Genomic DNA, 23,202 nt, shown 5'->3' with positions numbered 1-23,202 from the left:
CTGCAAATCTTCCTGCCATTTTCCTCCCCTGAAGTCCACCCTGGTTGTGTGGAAGTGGCCTATACTTTAGAAGGCTGGATCAGCAATGAAGGACAGTAACAGCTACACCCAGAGAAGGAACACTAGGAATTGAGTGGAAACTGTTTGCATTATTGTCATTCTACCCAGGTTACTTTTACCTTCAGAATCCAATTCTTAGCGTGCAACAAGAAATTTGGTTTTACACACATATATTGTATCTAGGATATAAGGTAACACATTTAACATGTATGGGATTGCCTGTCATCTAGGGGAGGGAGTAGAGGAAGGAAGGGGAAAATCTGGAAAAGAAGTGAGTACAATGGATAATGTTGTAAAAAAAAAAAAAAATTACCCATGCATATGTACTGCCAAAAAAATTATAATTATAAAATTAAAAAAAAAATTTTAAAAAAAATAGAAGAATGCTGGATCAGCTTAGTGCAATCTCGGGCTGCAGTTCCGGTGCAGGTGCGACTTAGAATTAGGGCCCAAGAGTGGACTAAATTAGATAGATACAGCAACATGGGAGATGGACATCTGAGGGCCTCGGAACGGTTTAACGAAGTTTAAGAAGGCTCCTTTTCCAAACGGCCGCAGGAAAAGGATGTCAGAAAGGCTGTGATCTGCTTCGGAGGAGGAAGTGTCAATACCCATGAAATTATAGACGTCGGGAGAATTAGGAACATACAGAGATGCTCGACCCTCATGATAACGATAAGGATGCGTGCGCAGTGAACCCGTTGGCTCTATTTGGGAGGTGGTGAATGAAGCTTTAGTGTCTATAGGTTACTGTGGTATAAAACTGTCGTATTTTCAGGTTAATGGTGAGGGACTATCCTAGCTCTTCTTTCGCTACAGGGTGGAGGGATTTGGTGTAGACAGTAATTGACCGCAGAAGCGTAATGAAGTAAAAGTCAAGATGAGGAAGACTTGAGTTCAAATTCCCAGTCAGAGCACCTCAGGCAGCTACTAGTTCTTTTCATCATCCAGTCACTGACAGATTGTCCTCCGGGAAGAAGCTCCCCATGTTGGTTAAGCCAGGGTCTCCTAAACTTAACCCACTCGAGACCCCTTTTCACCCGGAGAAATTTTTACGCGACCCTGAGTATATGGTATACAATGGGCATACAAACCACGTACTGATAATCCTAAATTCGCGACCCTCCCCAGCACATGCAGTTACGCGACTCCGAATACGGGGTCACGACCCAGAGTTTGGGGTCCACAGTGGTGGATTTCCGTAATTTCCGTAATTCTCTGACACAACCCCGTTTATGATTGAAAGTTTGGGTCCAGATTGGACGAGAATGAAGCACTTCTGCCTCCCCAAGGTCAGCCGATAAGACACCCCCTCCTTTTGCTTTAATATTTCGTTTTATTACAAAGTCGGGGCTTGGGATAGTAGAGAGGACCAGGAATGATGAGGAGAGTCTCTCCCTCTCCGTAACCTTGCGCCTGGAACTAGGAAGTCTGGGTTTGTGCGTTCTCGTACAACGAGGACCCTCCTCTCCAAGCTTTCCGGTTACCCGGCAACGGCAGCACCCCGGCGGAGCTCGAGGTCTCCGTGTACTGGCCGGCCCGCCCGACTGGGCCGGGCTCCGGGAAGGCGGCGCGAGGAAGGGTTCGAAAGCAGCTTGGGCCTGCGCTTGGCCGAACCCCTGAGGGAGCGTGCGCGGCCACTCCAAACTGTTGGAAAGCGCCAAGCGCGCCGGGGCCGTGCGCTCCCAGTGCGGCGGCGGCGGAGGCCAACAGGGGCTCAGGGCTTCCGAGCTGCCCGGAGCTGCCCTAGCCCCGCTCCGAGCCCCGGCGAGGCGTCGCTGCCCCCTCCTTCACGTAGCCTGAGGAGGGGGGCCAGTACATCATGCAGGTGACTTACGGGGAGCGGGCACTCGATTAGAGATTCTTGGATTAGCTGGGACGAGTGGCAGCGGAGAGGGGCGCACGGCGAGCAAGTCCGATTCCGGAGTTTGTCACTGGGCCCAAAAGGAGCGATTCCAGTTAGAGGACTGGCTCGTATCAGCGGAGCCACTTAACTTGCTGTGTGGTCCTAGGCAAAGCAGTTAACTTCTCTGGACCTCGGGTTCCCCATCTGAAGTTAAATGGCCTCTGAGACCCCTTGTAGCTTTAAAGCTAAGAGCCTTTGATCCTCGTGTATTTCGAGGATTACTGTAGTGATTCAGCCCAGAGGCCGGGGAAAGTACCATCCACAATTGCATCCCCCAGTTAATGGGAGCTTCTGCTCCTTGGCATTAATAAGTCACACTCCTATCGAGCTTTAAGGTTTTAGAAACGCCTACTTCCCAGCCAGAGCGAGTCAGAGCCAGATCCGCGCTTTCTCTCATCCCCTTTGACTTGGGGTCAGAGTGGGGTGGAACTGGCGAGTCTTTGCCGACTCCAAGGACGGGGTGGGAGCCTGAGTGGAGACTATTCCCTGCTCTCAAACCCCGAAGAAAATCACGTTCCTCGAGTAGAAGATTCTTTGCCCTGAATTGGCCTGACCCAGACTTTCTAGAGTGCTATCTATATACTTGGAACTATTTTACTAGAGCAAAATATCCATTTTCTAACGTCTAATCAGCAAAGAATAAGTATCTTTAACTAGATAATCTCTAAGGTCTCAAGGTCTCTTATTCCCATGATTTTATTTGCAAAGATTCTAGAACGGCCGGGCTTCTTTATCTTAAAAATTGCTAACCAAGTTCTCCCTCCACCCCCATGCAATTGGAGTTAAACCATTTGCCCAGGGTCTCACAGTTAAGTGTGGGAATCAAATTTGAACTCAGATCCTCCTGATTTCAGGGCTGGTGCTCTTAACCACTGCACCACCTAGCTGCCCCTATCCGAGTAAGTTTTATACCGTAATTTTATAATTGTGCTAGAACCGAAAAGGGAATAGAATGGATCCTGTAGAAGGTTGGCATTGAAATATGCTACCATTCCTTAATTTTGAGGAAAGCACAGGTAACCCCAAGGGATTGTTTGGTGCCATGCTTCTGTTTGTTCAGCTCTTTTCAAGTGATTGAAATAATAGTTTATTACAAGGAAAATAAAATGTAGAGTTGAAAGGGACTTTGGAGTCAACTGTTTAGTGCAGCTTTATACATGGTTAAATAACTTGCCCAAGCCTAGTCCCTAGTAAATAGGGACTAGGATTCTAGCCCAAGTTCTTTGGCTGTATCCAGTTCTCTTGCTACTGTACTGGATTTTCTTTGAAAAGAATTAACCGTGCCTTTTATTTGCTTTTAGGCAGGATAGATGAATAATGTTGGAAAAGGGTGAACCAATTTTTAGAATAGGATGTTAAAGGGACTTGGGTAGAATCAAGCAAGAGGACAAAATTCGTGATAAAAAAGCTATTTGAGAACTCTAAATGTGTTGCTAAAGACACCATTTTATTATTTTAGATTTATTAAGATTTAGCCATCTATTTACTACGGAATATAGAGGGGGGAAAACAAAATGGAAGCCACCAGCTAAGAGTGTTGTATTTATTTTTGCCAATTTTTACAAAGCCTTCTATGTGGGGATTGCTCACAGGTTTAGTTTGATCTTAATATTTCATTCCAAAGTACTCCCTATTCATCCTTATCTTGATTGTGCTTATCCAATGAAGCTGTGTGAGGTGTTGAAGACTTCAAACTAACATTAGTGAATCTAGAGGTCTATACTATTAGATGTATTAAAAATAAGTTAGATGGGGACCCCCAAGGATATGAATTTTGTATTGTTATGAATGTAGCAAAGTTTGTTTTTATCACTTGGGAAAATTTGTCTAGTATGGAGGCCCCTATAAAGATATTTTAGTTAAAGAATACCACTTTGGAGGCATATTTACTGTTCAAAAATGTTTAGTTTCATTTTTACATTGACTAGATTTCTCCATTAGCTCTCCCCTAAGAGAGTTGTTTTTTAAAAAGATTTTTTAAGAGGGGAAAAAACAACAAAATCAATCAATAGATTAAAAAAAATACCTGTCATTATTTGTCATGTGAAACATTTGTGATCTCTCTTCCTCAAGGAGTGTGAAGAGAAAAGTATCTTGTCATAGTTCTTTGGGATCAAAATTATTTCTTGTAATGTTAGAACATTAATTCATTTGTTTTGTAATCATTGTATATTGTTGTTTTTTTGGTTCTATTTACTTTATTTTGTATTGTATTTGGTACTTTATACCAAAGAATTCTGAACATGTGGCTCTCAAATTCTTAATATTATCTTTCATGTTTCTCTATATTTATCAAGCTCATCTTTTTTCCAATACTGCTACATTCCATTATATTCATTACCACAATTTGTTTAGATATTCTCCAATCAATGGATGCCAATTTGTTTCTAGGCACTTTCTACCACATATAAAAAATTGGTTCATTAAATATCTTGGTGCTTATAGAATATTTCTTCCTTCTTTCCTCCTTCTTTCCTGCCTTCTTTTAAAAAAATTAAGTTTCTTTATAACTAGGAGTGGAGTGAATATCTAGGAGAAAGGGTATGAACATTTTAGCCACTGACATTTTTTTTGCATAGTTAAAAATTGCTTTCCACAATTGACCTCCAATTCATAGCTCCACCAACAATGCATTAGTGTGCCTCTCTTTTCACAAGTTCCCCCAATGACTGTTCATTCCCATCTCTCCTCATCTTTGTAAATTTCCTGGGTGATGAAATTAAATTCTAGAAGCACATTTAAGTGAAAATTTAATCCAAAATTTGTAACTATAAAATTAACTATATATTGTTTTAATCCCTGTGACTCTGATGAATTCGAGACAGTGGATTTGTAGCTGCTACAAAGCTGGAAAAAATAGGTAACAATTTGAAAGAGAATAAGAATTTAGAATTATATCAATAGGCCTAAAATATTGAAATAAATCTGGTAAGATGAAATTTAGTAGGAACAAGTCACATTAAAGTCACATAAAAGCAAGTTACACAAAAAAAGGTAGGAGACAACATTGACTTGATGGCCACAAAAATTAGTGTGATCTTAGATTACATCAGAATAAGAGATCATTCCCCCTGTACTCTGCTTTGGGAAGACCACATTTGGGTTATTTTGGTCAGAGCAGTTCAACAGACTTTAAAGTATATATTATGTGCAAGTCACTGTACTAGATGTCAAAGATACAGTTGAAATAGTTCTTACCTTCAGGGAGCTTATACTCTTTTGGAAGGGAATGCAATATGTACACAAATAAATACAAGGTCTTTACAAAGTAACATAAAATAACTTCAAGAGAGAGTGAATGCTCTCTTGTGTTAGTATCATGCACATATTGTCTATAACATGTATCAGCACACATTAGTCTGTTAATATGCATGGTTTTGCTACTTGTTTATGTGTACTTTTGTTGCTTTTTCTGTTCATTTATTTTGTAGGGCTACTGGTGTTGTTTTACTTTTTGTTTTCTGTTGTGCATCTTTGCTTGTGTTCAGTGATTATGCCGATACATTTTTATGAACTACAATCAATTTAAACATGTAGATACTGAATTAGTCTGTCAGTTGAAGTTTTGTACTAAAGAAATCAAACACAGCTTTGAGTGCAAGCCAAGCCAAATTAAAATGTAATTGGGAAACAGTTAACAAAATAAATAAAAAATACAAACATAGTGAATATTATATTTTAAGAATAAGTCAATGTGCAGCCTGTAGAGATACTTATGTATGGTTTGATGGTCCCTAGCTCTTTTTGAATTTTATATCACTGCTTTAAACCATAGTGTACTTATTACGCGTGTTGAGATACAGCTATGTTTCTATCTGTAATAATATAGCTGTGTATGAATCGGTGATGATTATCCAGAAGGCTGGGCTAGTCATCCTTGTACACTGTGGATATTTTTGTTGATGCTGTGATGTACAAATCTAATAATGATCCACAATCAGATTTTGCAAGGGACTAGAAATTTCCAAACTTGAGGGAGGTAGGTAGCAAAATATTCTCTGTAGGCAGGGAAGGAAGGTTCTCAGAACCTAGCTCTTGTTTTTGGAAACATAGTTTTGTCTTGATAGTCTCAGCATTGATTCTTTTTATGGTTGGAGACAGACCCTTGGATATATGGGAAGACATAGGATTGGGACATTTTTGTTTGTAATTTAGGAGAGGGAGGAGAGATTTAGGAAGATGAAAGGGGACTGTTAGCAATAGCTACTATTGAGTGTGACTGGTTTTGACTATGGAAGTTGATAACTTTGTCCACTTAGACAGATGAGAGACTTGTGTATGGTATATATCTGAATAGGGAAGAACTTCCTCCTAACCAAGAATTCATCTGAATGGTGAAGTGCCTCTCTCCTGCACTTCTATTTGAGAGGATAGATGTCCAGTCCAGAGTTTTCTGTTTTTATTGTTTACTTTCTATTTAAATTAAAAACAGATCTAGCTGGGTTGAGTTAAAGGGTCCATTCTGATGCCCTAGTAGCAAGTTCCATTATCCATGAAAAGGGGAAGGTAAAGGATAAGTAGACAGTGACAAGAATGTAATATTGATTTCAGGAGAAAAAAAAAAGACAGTGATGATTTAAGCAAATCGCCCATGGACATAACATTTGCCAAAGTAAGATTTGACCCAGGTCTTCCTCAATGTAAAACTGGTTCTCTACAATCCCATGCTTCCTCTTAGACAGCATAAAGACATAATTTTTATAATTAATTATGGTTCTTAGACTAATGATTGTCACTGGGAGATGCAATATGATGACATTTTTTCATGGCTTTTGACCTCTAATTTCTCCCTACCAGTGTAAATGTGTGTGTGTGTGGGGGGGAAAGGTAAGGGGGGGGAGTTAATCCTTTTGTATTTTGGGAATATCTGAATAATCTTGGGAAATCCAGGAGAGATCACTGTAAAATCTTGTCTCCATGTTCCTCCTTTATTCTTTGTTTACTTTGATGGAAAACAGTGCTTTTGTGGGAGGTCTGTAAACAGTACTTTCAAGGAGTCCATGAAATCAAAACTTTTTTATAATAATAATTTAAACGTCTCATGTGATAAATATTGGTGGATATAGCTCACATAAACAAAAGCACTTTGAAGGAACCTAAATAATTTTTAAGAATAAAAAGGAACAGTAAGACTAAAAAGTTTGAATTGCCTTACATACTGACCTAGGAGAAGAGTCAACAACTATAGTTATGGTGTTCATGAGAAAACAGCTCTCAGATTAAACCATGAGTTGCCATTTTGGAAGTTTTACCCCAGAAGGAAAAGTCCCCATCTTATCTTTATATGACTTAACAGTTCCTAACTCTCCTTTTTTACCTCAGTTCTTTCAGCCTTTAAAATAGCAATGCTCTAAGCATTCTAGATGATGTTTCTTGTTTGCCTGACCAATCTCATAGATGTATATATAAGAAACATAAATGTGTATTTGTATAAAAGAAATCTCAAGAGCCTGATGATTATTTTTTCTGTTCAGTGAAAGCAAACAAGACTGCTTTCTCCCTTTAAAGGGTTTACATTCTAATGTAAAAAGGACATTTAAAGAGAAGCTAAAAAGCAGTGAGGTAGATCATGGTTTAGAGATTCCTAGGCAATGACTTACAGGCTTGGTTGTGAGCAAGAGAAGGTAAAGATCAATTTTTAGAGCCAAAGGACCTAGGGGAAGAGTTCAGATGTTCCTGTGGGAGGAAGTTTTGGAAGGTGATTGAGGAGAGACAGCCTGATCTGGAAATCTCTAAAAAAGGATATGACGTGAGGATGCAGTAAAAGTTTACGTATCAGAGCTCAGAGGAATTGCAGGGAGGGCAATGAAGAGGATGACTAGAATGGAGTCAGTAAGATTTGTAAATATTCAGAAAGAAAAAAATCTGAGTTGTTACTAAGTTAATGTTTAATAAACTGAGAGCAGAAGAGAGAACGGAGTGAGAAATGTTGGGTCAACTTTTATTTGGAAAAAAGTTTTTTTTGGTGAAAGAAATGTCATTAACATAAGTTTTAACAACAAATAAATTGAAATGTGACATGATACAAAATTCAATGAAATGATTTTCCATTTTCAAACTTAACACTGCTGAAACTCTTTACTCCAAGATTTCCAGTGACCTCTTGAAAATGAAAACTCCAGTGGTCTTTTCCCAGTCAACAACTTCCTTGACCTTTTTTCTGTTTTAACAATGTTGACCACTATATCTAATTTCTTTTTTTTTTTTTTTTTTTTTCTTCCAACTTCTGTGACAGAGGTCACTCCTGGCTTTGGCTTTTCCTTCACCTGTGTAACCATTCATCAGTTCATCTTCCTCTTCCAGCTCTCCAAGTTATATTCTAAATTATCAACCATTTGTAATTTCATGTATAACCAAAGCTTCAGCTTGCAAATGACACTCAATTCTATATGTTATCCAATGCTGATCTTTCCCCGGAGCTCCTAAAAACCTACTGAACGTATCTTCACCTCTCTGATAACTCACATTCAACGTGTACAAATGGAACTCATCTTTCTCATCTTACCTGCCCTTTCTTCTGGTTTTCATATTTCAGTCAATCAAACAAAAAATTTGATGAATCACTTATTTAATATCAGGTACTCTGCTTAGCTGTGAGGATAAAGAGAAAGGTAAAAGCAGTCTTTGCCTTGAATTTGCCACATTCAAATGGAAAAAAAAAACCAACATATAAAAAACTAGATATATCTGAAATACATACAGTGTAGATGGGAGGCAGTCTCAGAGCTAAAAAGGCTGAAATAAAAAAAGGCTGTTGGGATGGGTAGATGACCAGGAAAGGCCTCTTACAAAAAGTGAAATTTGAGCTGTCTTGAAGGAAGTCAGGGACATAGAATCTACATACTTAAAGGAAAAATTAATTGAATTACAAAGCAACTGTAATATTTGACTCTCAAGATATTCTCTTTCAGACCTAGATAAATGTAGCAAAGAAAAAAAGAAATTTAAGATCTGAATAGAATTCTATAAAATCTAAATATGATAGTTCACTATTGATTGCTGAATGAGAATAAAAAGGAGTATGTATATATATATATATATATATATATATATATATATATATATATATTAACTGTTTCTTACAACTTTATGAAAATTGACTATGGTTTGGGGTATAAAACCTAAATGAAAAAAGGCAAAAATATTAAATGCATCTTTTATTAACCACAACATAATAAAGTTGTAATTAATAAAGGGAAATTAAAGAAAGGAGAATAAATCCTAAAGATTTATTCCTAAATCTTTAATCCTAAAGAATTGTGGGAGTCAAAGAACAACTCATAGAAACAGCAGAAAATTTCATTAGAGAAAATGTCAACAACTGGTCAATGTACAAAAACTTTGGATTCAGTGGAAGCAACCCTGAAGGGATAAAAAAGAGAACAGATTAATGAACAAGACATGCAACTAAAAAATAAATAAGAAAGAAATTAAAAAACACCAAGTAAATTCAAAAATAAGAAAAATTTAAAAATCAAAGAAGAGATTAATCAAATTGAAAACAAAAAAGTACCATTGAATTGATATATAAAGTTTGGAATTTAAAAAAAAAAAGATGATCTGAGTTAAAAGGAAAAGGAAACCAAATGACCATATAAGTTTTTTAAAGTTTTTTTTATAAATGTAAAGGAAATAAAGGAAAATAGTAAAATGTTACCTTATACAGTCATATGTCAAAAATGATAATGTCAATGAAATTATTTTTAAAATATAAAACATTCAAATTAACATAACAAGAAATAGAAAATTTAAATGAGCCAAATTGAACAAGACATAAATAAATTCCCAGGGTAGAGACAAAGTAGAGACTTAGGATCAGATAAATTTTTAGATACAGTTTATCAAAGATTCAAAGAATAATAATTCCAATATAAATTAGAAGACTAACAAAGATGGTAGAAGAAGGAGAAGGCCTGATTCTTCCCACAGCTACTCTAACAATCAAGAGTGCCAGATTGGGAAATTAAAGAGAAAGAAAAGGAGATCATCTTTCTATCAGATTTGGCTCATAGTCAAGTGTTCAAACAGCAAATGTAGAACAGAAGTGGATCTGGGCTCAAAATATGGCCACATATGCTATTCTTATCCTGGAGAGCCCTGGCCTCAGACCAAAGCCTCAGTATTGTTCCTCTGACCTAAAGTGGAATTCTGTCTTAGTCTCTTGGATCAGAACAGGGATAAATAGGCAATACTGTCCTCCTCAAATACTGTCTATTGTAGACTCTAAAGTCTAAAGCACTAAAGAAAGGAATTATGAAATGTACATCTACACTGTATGAAATTGGAGTTTTCAAATTTATTTTTTTAGTTGCATTAGTTTTTTGACCTGTTCTCTTTTTATTGCCATAGAGCAAAGCCTTGGAAAGAAAATGAGGAGTTTTGCACAAAAGTTAAAAAAATTTCACCCAAGTAGTAGATTCCTTGAACCAACGTTAATCCTTGATTAATGATTCCAGGGAAACAATAAGAAACATTAAAATAAAATCAAAAGACTAACAATCTAAATGAACAGCTTCTATATAAATGATAACATGCAAGCAGCTTCTTGTATAAATGGAATGTTTATTAGTTTGGCTGTTTACAAATTGTAGAATACCAGTAATAAAATTGGACTTTTAATGCTTTTTAATGTATTCACATAGTAAAGTACTTTTTTTGTTTTGTACTTTACTGGCGTGTAGTAGATGCTAGATAAATGTTTATTCCATTATCTTTCCCTTTCCCTAAGAAAAGCAATCACATGATTTTATCAAAAGATGCCAAAGATACCATAAAAGCTTTTGACCTAATAAACACCCCCAATTTAATTATATTTAAGCAAAAATACCAAAATAGATAAGTGGGCAAAGGATGTGAACAAATAGTTTTCAAAGAGGAATTGGAAAATACTAACAACTACATAAAAGAATGTTCCAAGCCCCTTACCAAGAAAAATGCAAATCAGAGCAATCCTTAGGTTTTATTTCATTCCTAGCAAATTCAGAAAATAAAAAGAACAGCAACCACAAACAATAGAAAATCAATGGTACAAAATTGGTTTTTTTTAACTGCCTAAAAGAAGAGATATGAAAAAAATACCTTTTCTCTTTTGGAGGGGAGAACTCCATGAATGTGGAACATTTTTTATATTGTCAGATTTTTCCTAATGTGTTCATTGGTTTTTCTGATTTTCTTCTCCTTTTCGTCTTTAAAAAAATCTTTGTTTTAAAAATAGCTTTTTAACAGAGGAAGAAGAAAATACAGTGATTGATTCAGCAATATAAAAACAAAAGTTAAAAATAAAAGCTTATTTTTAAATATTACAAATTATTGGAATAAATAAATGAACTATTCCTTAATATGATAATTTATATCATTTTAAGGATTAGATAGAAACAATAGAGACCTTTCCAATAATGTTTGACAGATATCACAGAGGTTAGAAACATGGACCAAAAATCTGGAAGATGTGAACTGAAATATCACTTTAAACATGGCCTGATTGGTGCTGGGCAAATTATACTATTTCTGTTATTTTATATTTAATGTTCATGATGTCTTTGCACCACAACACACAATTTTTAAAAAATTCTATGTTGTGCTGAAAAATGTATATATTTTTTGCAATCCCATTTAGTAGTCATTATAACAAGTCTTTTAGCTTTAGTTTCTCCAACAATTTGTTCAGTTCCATATTTTTCCTGTTTCTGTTTCTAAGATAAAACTTTGCTTTTTAAGATTGTATTTCTTATATGCAATAAATAATAAAATTTTGTTTTCTTATTCTTAAAACTATTTTTTAATTACACTTAAAACTCTTTTTAAAAAATTTTCATTATTTAGTCCAAAAAATGTGAATGCTAAGAAGAACCCCATCCTCAGCCTTTAAAACCAATTTTCAGTACTTTTGTCTAGATGCATTGCTCTTTATCCTGTGCAAAACAAAAATTCTTTTTCTCCAAGATTAGATGGCATTTCCTCACCCTGAAATACAGTGAGCTACCTCTAAGCTAAAATATGCCCAAAAATACCAGAACTAATCTTTATTACTTCCCTGAGACTCCTCTGACCTCTATACCTGTTTGGAAAGATTCTGAGAGCTGAATCATGGTACAGGACTAGGAAATGGGTGGATTTGACAGTAGGTGAACTATCCCTTACTTCCTTAATTTCAGGTTGCCATTTAAAATTATAAACAGATAAAGGACAGATAAAGAATAAAATACTAGTGAGTCTTCCCTTATAAACTAGATTCTATTATTTCTGAAAAAGTATAGTACCAATTGTTGTATAAATCTAAAGTCTTGGTGGGGGAAGCCATTAGGAGCAAGAAAAGTGGGATGGCCTTACATGCCTTTGAGGATAATCTTAGGTAAATTAAAGCTGAATAGGGAGAGTGACAATTTGAATCGAATAAACTGTATATTCCTACTCTTTTTCACTTTATGTCCCCACATATAGAGACTCAGAGAATTGCACCCAGATGCTCTTGCTGAATATTAATTGTATAGTGTTATGGAATTTTCCTATTTAGTGAAAATAAGTTTGTTTGTTTTTAAAATAAGTATTATTTGCTTTATTGTCTCTTCTGATCCTGAATTTGCATTTGAGGCCATGATTCACCTGGTCTAAGACAATAGCTTTATTTGTTTTCCTTCTTTTGCAAAATAGGATCCAAATGAAGATACTGAGTGGAATGACATATTGAGAGATTTTGGAATTCTTCCTCCGAAAGAAGTAAAAAAAGATATGGCTGACGATTTGGTTTTACATTTGCAGAAAGAAACAACAGGTAAGATTATAGATCTTTAGTAACATTGTACCATAGGAGTAATAAATCACAAATGGTGAAAAAGAATCTAGAAATTATCTGGTTCAATCTCCTTATTTTTATCTCAGAGGAATCAGATTCACAGAGGGATGCAGTTATTTGTTTAGGATTACACAGCAAATTAGGGACAAAACAAAGATTAGGGTCTTTGGACAATTAGTCCAAAGACTTTCTTCTTCATCACATTACTTCTTCATCTGATAATCCCATGAGATACTGTTTCTCAAGTGGGACATTTGGAACTTGTGGGACATTTCAAATGATGTAATAATAACTTTATGAAAAAAAACATGTTAATGGAATGAGGTCTAATGATCATTATATGTTCTATTTTTCATTTTTTTTATTCTTTTCAATAATTTGCACCTAAATTTACACAGCATCCCTTTAACCCAAAAGCATTCCCTATTCTCTAAACCAACCTTTATGTATTCCATTAATGTTTTTCAAGTGTAAAAATCTCCTATAACTAAGTTGGTTTAGGAAACACTGACCTGTGGTTTACTACATTGCCACTCACTAAGTTGAAAATTCATCTCTTAGATGCAACATTTCAGTTATACATTTTTTGAGGGCTAAGGATAATTAAGTGTTGAACAGACTCTTCAATAAGTGAAGTTCTAACCTTCAGAATGTTTCTGATTTAATTTTGTCTAGATATTTTCAAATACAAAGAAAAAAAGTGAAATAGTTATAATTTTATAATATATTGAACTACGAATGATTGTGCTACATAAGAATAAGAGTTGTTCCTACTCATTCCCAAGACTAGCTTCTGCCTCTCTAACTTTGATTCCTGACTTTTCTTAAGTCTTTGTTCTATCAATCATCCTTTCCTCAGGAATTATTGTATATCCTATTTTTCCATTAGTTCTGTCACATCTTCAAACATGCTGTTTTCCCCACTACTTAAAAATAATACTATGAAGTAAAACAGTAATCTTATCTTCATTCTGTTATTCCATGGAGTTCCATTTATCATCACCAGGGAAAAAGTAACTTGCATGCTTTCTTAACTCATTACTTCTTCTGTTTCTATTAATTTAACTTCCATCTGACTATTCTTTCAACTTACTCAAAATCAAAACCTTCCCTCAGTCAGGTTTGTTTTTGGTGGGATTTTTTTTAAAGCTCTAGCTACATAGAAACAATTTCTTCTTTCTTCTTTACTTTCATATTCTGCTGGTTCTACCTGTAGTGACTTTCTTTTCTCTCACTTATTGAGTCCTAAATGGACTTAAAGTGGATGTTTCCCAAGGTTCTGGTATTTTTATTTTGCTAGTAAATCCTCTGGACCTCTCTTTTAATATCATGTCTTTTAAAGATTCATCTTCACACAGATAACTCACTATATTACTCCAGCCTTACCTTAGCTCCAAATTGCCATTCCCAACAGTTTACGGGGTATTTCTACCCAAAGGTTCAAGATTCACACTAAATGTGTCTCAAAACCAGAACATGTTTTTTTTTTCCTTCCAAACCAATCCTTTCTTCTTAATTCTCTTATTATTGTTAATGACAACATTGAAACTAGATATAATGTATGACTGTTCCTATTCTTCCAACTCCCAATAGCTAATGAGTAAAGAAAGTCCTATTGATCCTATGTATTGGTTCTCTTTTTTTTTTCTTTTCTATTTCCCAAGCTATCATTCTTAATACAAATTTTCTTGGTAATAATGTTTGACCACTAAAATTGTCTTCTAATCAGTTTCCTTAGTCCTGGTTTCTTCTTTCCTGCAATCTATCCTTCATACATTTGCTATATTAACCTTCTTTATACGTAGATCTTATGCTATTTCTCTACTTAAAACTTCTCATTGGCTCAAAAACGCTTAACTTTGCATTCAAATACTTTTTTAAAACCTATCTTTCTAATTGTATCTCACATCCCCCCTTCCTTGAATTAACCAAATCAGACTTCTTATCATCTTTCAATTTAATCTTCTGTACTCTGCATTTGTCCATTTTCTGTATCACAAAACTTCTTCCCTTCCCTTTCTGTCTCATAAAATCTTACCCATCCTTTTAAGTCCTAATTGACATGTCACTTCCTCCAATCATCCTTCTGTGATCCAACTACATCTCTAATTGGAAATTATTTTTCATTCCTTCAGCTTCACCAACTAACTTTTAACTCCTATTCTTTTATAATATCCTATACGGTGAAATTACTGTAAATGTGTTCTGTACCTTTGTTTATTTTTCTGTGGTATGTGCCTGCTAAGTTTCATGAAGGCAGGGATCATGTGCTCGCTTCAGCCACACATATACTAAAAATGGAATGATACAGAGGAGATTAGCATGGCCCCTGTGCAAAGATGACATGCAAATTCGTAAAGTGAAGGAAGTGATCATTTGAATTATGTTTGTATCTTTCTCTGCCTCTTAAGTGCTTTCCATGAATTAAACAGATTTAATGGTTATTGTTTTTTAGCTAAACCATATGAAAGCATGACCCTTAACCAGTTGAAAGAAGCTGAAGATGATTTTGATGATGAAGATATGAGGGCTATGGAATCATATAGGTACAGTAAAGTGTCTATTAATATCCCTTATGTTATTTGGGTTTTGAGGGAGCCAGTACATGAGAACTATAACAGTATAACACTCAGGGGCTGAGGAGGCAAGGACAAAAGTGAAACAGTTCCTCTCCTCAACATATGTGTGTGTATATATATGTGTGTGTGTGTGTGTGTATACATGTGTATATACATGTATATATATGTAAATATTTATATTTATAAAATAAATATATTTACATATAATTTATAACATGATTTATAATACTATATACACATAAGTACATATGTGTATATACAAAAGTCACCAGGAGTAAAAAACCTCACAAAGAAGATTGTTCTAGAGCTGAGTCTTGAAGGAAATTGGGAATTCTGAGAAAGAGATCTCAAGTTAAAGAGACCATGCAGTCCAAGAATAGGGAAAAATAATCCACTGCAAAGGGAAAGAAGCAATATTGAATTAGCAAGGATTAAAAGCAGTAAGAATCCAGTTTGGCAAGATTATAATGTAGGAAAGGGCAATGACATATAGTTGGTCTGGAGAGGTTGCTTGGTATCAGATTGTGAAAACTTTAAATGGCAAACAGGAGCTTATATTTGATGTTAAAGGAAATAGGGATGTTTGAGTTGATTGAGTAGGGAAAGATGTGGTCAGACAAATGATAGTCTGATATAGAGAGTGACCATTTAGAAGGCAATTGCAGTAGTCCAGCAGTGAGTACCTGAACTAGGGTGATAGCATATAATTTGAGAGAAAAAGAACAGGGAAGGGCAAGAGACGTGATGGTTTGGATAATAAAATATGGCAAAGTGGATTTATGCGATGAACAAAAGTAGGAAGTTGAGGATGATGCCGAGATTGCTATGATTAAAAAGATAGTAAAATTCTCAACAGAAACTGAAAACCTCCCAAAGGAGGTTAATTTGAGGGGAAAGTGAGAAATAAGACCTCAGGTCACTCAGTGTCATAGAGCTTAGACTAATACGAAAAAGTTCTTTGAACCATAGTGACACTGCAGTAAATTATGTACTGATATTCCAAGAAGACTTAGGAGATGTCTGTAGCTTATCCCACTAGTTAGACTGCCTCCATTCCAGCAAATGGGTCATTCTTACACACCTTTAGTAATAAAGATAGGATTGAGTTGTGGCAGAGAAGATAGATATTAAGATAGGTCATAAGCTCTCCAAGCATGTCAGAGCAAAAGACCTAGGCTGGATGAAGTCTTGAGAAAAGACATGTTTTCCCAGAAACTATTTCCGATTCACCCAGATGCTGGCTCCTCTCTCCCACCTTACCCTCCAATCAATAACTTTATAAATATTTAATATATTTTTATATGTACTTCTTGTCTCTCCCATTTAACACCTTGAGGGAAATCCTGTTTCATCAATCAACACCCTAATAAATGAGTGTTGATTAAAAATGTTTGGTTTTGTACAATTTGTACAGAAACATAGAACTTTTCCTGTATTTGATAATAAGCACAAGCATGACAAAAATGTCAAAAGAGAAATTTATAACAGAAAGTTAGAATCCAATCTTATTTCTCAGTTTTTTTTAAATAATAACTATATAAAATCATTTTTATAATGCCTCACATAAACATTTAGGGTCCATAAAATTATGCCAAAAGGATTATCACAACCATCTTTTGAGAATTTCATTTCTTTAATTAGACAAAAGCGTTTGCAAGAATGGAAAGCATTACAGAAAACACAGAAGTTTGGGGAACTAAGAGAAATTTCTGGTGACCAATACGTGAAAGAAGTTACAAATGCAGAAAAAGATGTCTGGGTTATAATCCACTTATATAGAACAAGGTATTTCTTGTATTTCTATTGTATTTCTTCAAAATGTTAATTTGTGTTTTTAAATTATGCTTTTAAAATTACTCGTGTTTTTAAATTCAAGTAAATATACTCTGAGCAGTATTCAAGAAAATGCCTATAATAATCATCTATTTGTTTTTCTTTTGATTTTTTGCTTTATGAAGGAGTAAAACATTAAATTAATCTAGTTATTTCTTTGGACAACTACATCTCTTTGCTTTAAAATGTTACTTTTGTACATAATATTTTAAAATTTAAAAAAGAATATATACTATAACTATTATTTATTTAGTTCTTAGGATTTACAAAAATTTTTTTAAAAATATATTCAGGAAAAGTTATTTTTGTTAAGTTTGCAGGTTTTTCAATTGATTTTATTTCTAGAAAGAATGCATATTTTGAAGCACATATTTGAAGCTTTTAAATACTTAACATTACTAGTATTTTATCTTGATTTTTTGTTGTTTTTTGCTTTCTGGTAGTTTAATAGTTACATCGTCTTTAATAAATTCTTAAATTCTTGGGATTTTTCCCATATATATTTGCTCTTAATCCAGAGTTTAATTTATTTGTTAATATTTTTAGTTTCTTTTTAAAATTATACAAGCTATGAATACTTTTTATGAAATACATAAACATATAATTGGTCTTTATTGGAAGAGTTTACTCAACTTATGATGTTTTTTTTAAGATTTTTAATAGTTTTTCATTTTACTAAATACATGCAAAGATGATTTTCAACATTTACCTTTGCAAATTTTTCTCCCTCTCTGCCCCCCCATTCCTTTCCCTAGACAGCAAGCAATCCAATGAGTTAAACATGTGCAATTCTTCTAAAAATATTTCCATATTCATTATACAATGCGAGAAAACTTGTCAAAAAGAAAAAAACATGTAAACAAACAACAGCAACAACAAAAATGAGGTGAAAATACTATGTTATGATCCATATTCAGTCTCTATAGTTCTCTTTCTGTGTGCTGATGGCTCTCTCCATCACAAGCCTATTAGAATTTCTTTGAATCACCTCATTGTTGAAAAGAAACAAGTCCATCATAGTTGATCATCACACAATCTTGTTGCTGTGTACAATGTTCTCTTGGTTCGGCTCACTTCACTCAGCATCAGTTCATTTTAGTCTCTCCAGGCCTTTCTGAAATCATCCTGTTCACACATTTCTTAGAACAATAATATTCCATTACATTTATATACCATGACTTATTCAGCAGAATTGATGGGCATTCATTCAATTTCCAATTCCTTGCTATTACAAAAAGAATTGCTCCAAAGCCTTCGCAATTAGAATTTATAAGAGATGATTATCAAAAGTAATGACACAATATTAAAAAATAAACTTGCATGCATATATAGGTTATCTAGGTTATCTTTTTGTAAAATGAGCTAAAATATCATCCTTAGGTACTATATATTTTAAGTGCTAAAATGATTTTGATTAAATTAAGAGGATCAGTACCTACTTATCCTAGAGTTACTCATAGCAGAGCTTCCTTTTTTGTCCCAAAAGTGTCTTCACTGAGAGTAATTTCATGCAGATTATTCCCTTTATGGGTAGTATATAACATCCTCCTATGTTTATCTCCAAGACAGCTTATCTGAATGGATTTTGATCTTGTTTTTCTCAATTGTTTCATCCTAGACATGAGTCCAGTGTGGAAAGTCCAGAGGACAATGGAGGAAATAGATTTATTTCCTTTTCACCTGTCATTCCCTATTTTCTCCTTTTCAAAAATGATTAAAAGTTCCTTCCAGGCATCAAAATCACTTAAGATTCCCTAGAATACATCAGAACAATCAATGCTCTATCTATCTTTGAGATCCTTTCCAAATTATAAACCATCTCAGGCCAGAGTTAACTGCTGTGAAGTTTAAGCTACCCTGGTTTATTCTGATCAGGAATCCAATCCCAAGATAACACTAATGACTTTTGAATTATTATATATTAAATTATAAGTTAAATATCTAAATTATCTAGTCTAAAATCATGTCATTTGAACAGAAATGAAAGACAATATGATATATTTGTGCCATGATAAAGCTCTAATAATTTTTTCAGATACTATTTTAGATACTATTTTTTGAAAATCAACATAAGTATATTTCTCCTTCTTTTAGCAACCGAATGTGTTTAATGCTTAATCAGCATCTAAGTGTTCTAGCAAGAAAGTTTCCAGAAGTCAAATTTCTTAAGGCTCTTGTGAATAGCTGTATTCAACACTACCATGACAGATGTTTACCCACACTGTTTGTATATAAAAACGGCCAGATACAAAGAAAATTCATCGGAATTTTTGAATGTGGAGGAGTAAATCTGAAGTTAGAAGGTAATTTTGTCTTGGGTTATTTTAAAGGAAATTTATAAAAATATATAGAAAATGGCATTTGGAACATTTTTTCTAGCTGCCTCTCACTGTAACACAAGTCCACTTCCATAGGTCTTTGATGACGTTCTCTGTTACTTTGAGAATTCAAGTCATCCATAGAAATACTAGATTTCTTGTTGTTCTTCAGCAACTTTGATCCTTTGGTAATTGTAACAAGATTGATAGCTTTCTAGTATTTCACCTGCTAAGTGGATGCTAGCCACCCACTTTGTTTATTAAACCAGAGAGTTCCATGTTTGTCTTGGAAATAACTTTGAAACAATCTTCTTGGGAAAGGAAGAAAAAGGAAAATATTTTAAAGAGGGAACAGATCTGTGCTCATTAATTTTTCCTTCCTGATTCTGCTTCTGACTTTCTGGACTTTGAGATAATGACTCAGCTGTGGTCTAATCCTAGAATTTCCCTTGGCAACTGGGGCATGCTTGTTGAGCTTCTTCTCCCATTGAAGAGTTCCTCCCAAGGCCTTCATTTTGGAAAGGAAGCCAAGCCAACTCAGCTTCATTTCCTTCCTTTTTTTGTTTTTTGTTTTTGTTTTTTTTGTTTTTTTTGTTTTTTTCTTTTCTAGACTTAGACATCATTGTCAAAGGCATGTCCTTCATAATACTTTTCAGGTTCTTTTTGCACATCTCCACCCCCCACCTTTAGAATGTAAGTTCCTTGACGGTAGGGACTTTATTTTTGCTTGTATTAGTTTCCCTAGGATACTTAGCACAGAGCCTGGCACATAGTAAGTACTTAATAAGGACTCCTTGCATTGCTCAGAGGTTTAGCACATCTGCAGTGGACAGAAATGTTTAATAGGTTCAGAGCTTTCTGTGGGGCTCAGATAGTGTGACTACTATGACTACTGACAGCCTGTTTTTGAAAGCCAGCACCAGTTCAACAGGTGCATGGATTTGTGGATTTGTCCAGAAACCTGTTTTTCAGCTCACTCTACTGACTACACTTCCCACTTTTTAAAAATTCACTATGTCTCAGTGAGCCTTAGTCTCGTGATCTTGTCATAATGGAATTAACTTTCCAAAGAAGTAGACAAATATTTTAAAATACTATGTGTGGCATTTATTCTTTAACATAGAATGAATAATTATATATATATATATACATGTATATATATATATATATATATATGTAGTAATAACAAAGCAATGAATAATTAAACATTTACTCTGATTTCCTGAACCCAAGAAAACCTCCAGAAACTAGAAAGGCTATTTTTGAACCAATGATTCTAGGAAATAATCACTTTTTAAGTTTTTTTTGTTCCTCATGGCTGTTCCACCTTTGAATTTGCAAAAGAGTACCCACTAGATAGATGAGTGGTTTGTGGTTCCGGTAGTGTCCATGAATGAAGAAGCAAAAACTCAGGATGTGGGATTTTTATTATCTTACCTTAAGTGCACCCTTCTCCAGCATCATCTGTCATCACTTTCTGATACCTAGCCAGAGGATAAAGAGGAACACAGAAAGAATACTTCTATCTTACATTTAGGAGAAGAGAAATCAAGAGAATCTACTCTTATGTTGTTTGTCAGTTATAACCTCCATATCAAAGCATTATACCACTTTTGGCAGTACCCATACTTATCTGGAGAAATCTAAACTTTTCTATTCTAGAAGGAGCTAAGACTCCATACCTTCCCCATGGTACTTTTCTGCACTCTGAAAAATTCTGACCTGGACCTGTACCATTCCTTGACTTAGAAATATGAAAAAGGAGTATTATTATTATTAGGCTTAGCAGATCAAAACCAAAGTTTTCCAATCATACTTTTGAAATATGTTATTTTGTATTTTAATATTAGATTGATAAAATTATCCAACACACCTGACCTCAGGAAACTAAATATTTGATTTCTCTAGTATTTTCAACTTAAATTTCCTATGTATTATATTATAGCCTAATTATAGTTCTGCTGGGATTTTAGTATGTAAAATTTTTCAGTTTCTGATTTATCACAAGATTTTTCCTTTGTCCTACAATGGAATATTAAGGAGTCACTTTTTGTTAACCATCTGGAATTACTGTATTTTAAGTTGTCCTGTAGATTTGAACTCTTTTTGGAAATGCTCATTCTAAAAATAGTTTGGGAGCATCTATTAGTGCTCAATCTTGATAATAAATTAGGGGGAAGGAGTTGTGCAAAGTTTTTGGATCAGGCTAAGCAAGATGAAGTAAGGGAACTACCTTTCTCTCCCTCATCCATCTGGAAGAAGAAGCCTACTCCAAAATTACTGCATCAGCTTTGGGATCCACTAGTTATGAAGCAGGCACTTTACTAAATGATGCTGAGAATTTTGAGGACTATAGCCCAAACTTCTCTATAGAGAAGGAGGGGCATCCTTAAAAGGGATTCTCCATTGTTTGGCTAAGGGCACGTATAAGAATCTTTTCTGTGTTAAATAAACAATGTTTTTTGTTTAATATCTTTGAAAGCTTACAGGGGACTTGAGGGTTTTTTTTTTTAACAGAAAACCCAGATTCTTATATTTTTAAAGGAGATTAAGTGGGGAAACAGTCCACATTCTAATTAGAGCAAGGCACATAAAACTGAACTATCAGCCTCATGACCCAGGATTCCATTTATAAGACAGACTTCTACCTGGCCTGTTCTAATAAAGGTCAAAGTATAGTGGCTGTCACTCTCATAATCAAGCTACATCATTTCAAAAGAATATTCTTCCTGCAAAGTGTTATTGAAATCTCCCTTAAAATCAGGACTGTCACAAAAAATAAATCCAGAAAGATTAGATGCCTTCATTTTATAGTAAATCCATTTGCTTTTCATGCTTTTTTCAAATTGCATTTAAAATTATGCCTTCCTTAACTATAACCTCCTATTTTAATTTTGAACTTTCTGTACCATGTAAATTTACTTTGTCATCTTACTGAATTTTTTGTCTAGATCAAAATATGCTTGATGATTAATATTGTTCCATTTCTTATTACAGAACTTGAATGGAAACTAGCAGAAGTTGGAGCCATACAAACAGACTTGGAAGAAAATCCTAAGAAGCAGATTGTAGACATGATGATATCTTCCATTAGAAACACTTCTATTTATGACAATAGTTCAGGCAGTGACAGTGATGAGACTAAATGTCCTTAGAAATATATAATAAATGGCTTTCCACAGTTTTTGCCCAATTATGTTTACTAGTGTCTTTATAAATCAATAATCTAAACAATGGAAATAAATTTGTTTTAAAATTCATATTGACAGTAGAACTGATTATAGCTTTCCAACTTGGCTATCTTTTTAATATGGTCACTGCCACACCACCTTATTGACCAGAAACCATATCCCAGAGGTCATCCCCTGGGTTTGTACAGCCCTAAATGGCTAGTTCTTCATATGGCCCACAGTCCAATCACACAACTTTTTTTCTTATCTCTCTTGCTTTTTCCTTCCCTCCCAATTCCAGCTCTGAAACATCAAATCAATACTATTGTTGCTACTTAGAAAGGGTATATTGATCTATTCTCTTGTGCCTCTGATCGCTTTCTCTGTGATTTTCTTAACTAAAACATTTCTCCCTGACCTGCATTTGTTCATTCGTTTCAGTTATATATGACTTTTCATGACCCCATTTGGGATTTTTTTGGGCAAAAATATTGGAGTGGTTTGCTATATCCTTTTTTCCAGCACATTTTGCTGATGAGGGAAC

At 34.6% G+C, this 23,202-nt stretch overlaps 1 protein-coding gene and 1 non-coding gene across 5 annotated transcripts; both read left to right on the top strand.

Moving 5' to 3' along the window:
- The first annotated feature begins 469 nt into the window (after nucleotides 1-469).
- Nucleotides 470-22,681, top strand: PDCL2 (phosducin like 2). 4 transcript variants are annotated; one of them, XM_074275462.1, is made up of 6 exons: nucleotides 470-778; nucleotides 12,617-12,737; nucleotides 15,214-15,304; nucleotides 16,979-17,122; nucleotides 19,265-19,473; nucleotides 22,486-22,681. In XM_074275462.1, exons 2-6 carry the CDS (start codon nucleotides 12,695-12,697, stop codon nucleotides 22,641-22,643), a joined length of 645 nt encoding a protein of 214 aa, XP_074131563.1. In that variant the 5' UTR covers nucleotides 470-778; nucleotides 12,617-12,694; the 3' UTR covers nucleotides 22,644-22,681. The 4 variants fall into 4 exon arrangements, with proteins under 4 accessions (XP_074131563.1, XP_074131564.1, XP_074131562.1 ...); XM_074275463.1 differs by having other exon boundaries at nucleotides 516-745; XM_074275461.1 differs by having other exon boundaries at nucleotides 522-845.
- LOC141548138 (U6 spliceosomal RNA) lies at nucleotides 15,024-15,132 on the top strand. The gene has a single exon (XR_012483826.1). It is a non-coding gene; the product is annotated as a U6 spliceosomal RNA (small nuclear RNA).
- Nucleotides 22,682-23,202: the final 521 nt, after the last annotated feature.

This window comes from Sminthopsis crassicaudata, chromosome 6, assembly GCF_048593235.1.
Source record: "Sminthopsis crassicaudata isolate SCR6 chromosome 6, ASM4859323v1, whole genome shotgun sequence".
In the NCBI taxonomy this organism is placed as follows: domain Eukaryota; kingdom Metazoa; phylum Chordata; class Mammalia; order Dasyuromorphia; family Dasyuridae; genus Sminthopsis; species Sminthopsis crassicaudata.
The sequence above is the reverse complement of the archived record's forward strand: the minus strand, read 5'-3'. Positions and strand labels throughout refer to the sequence as shown.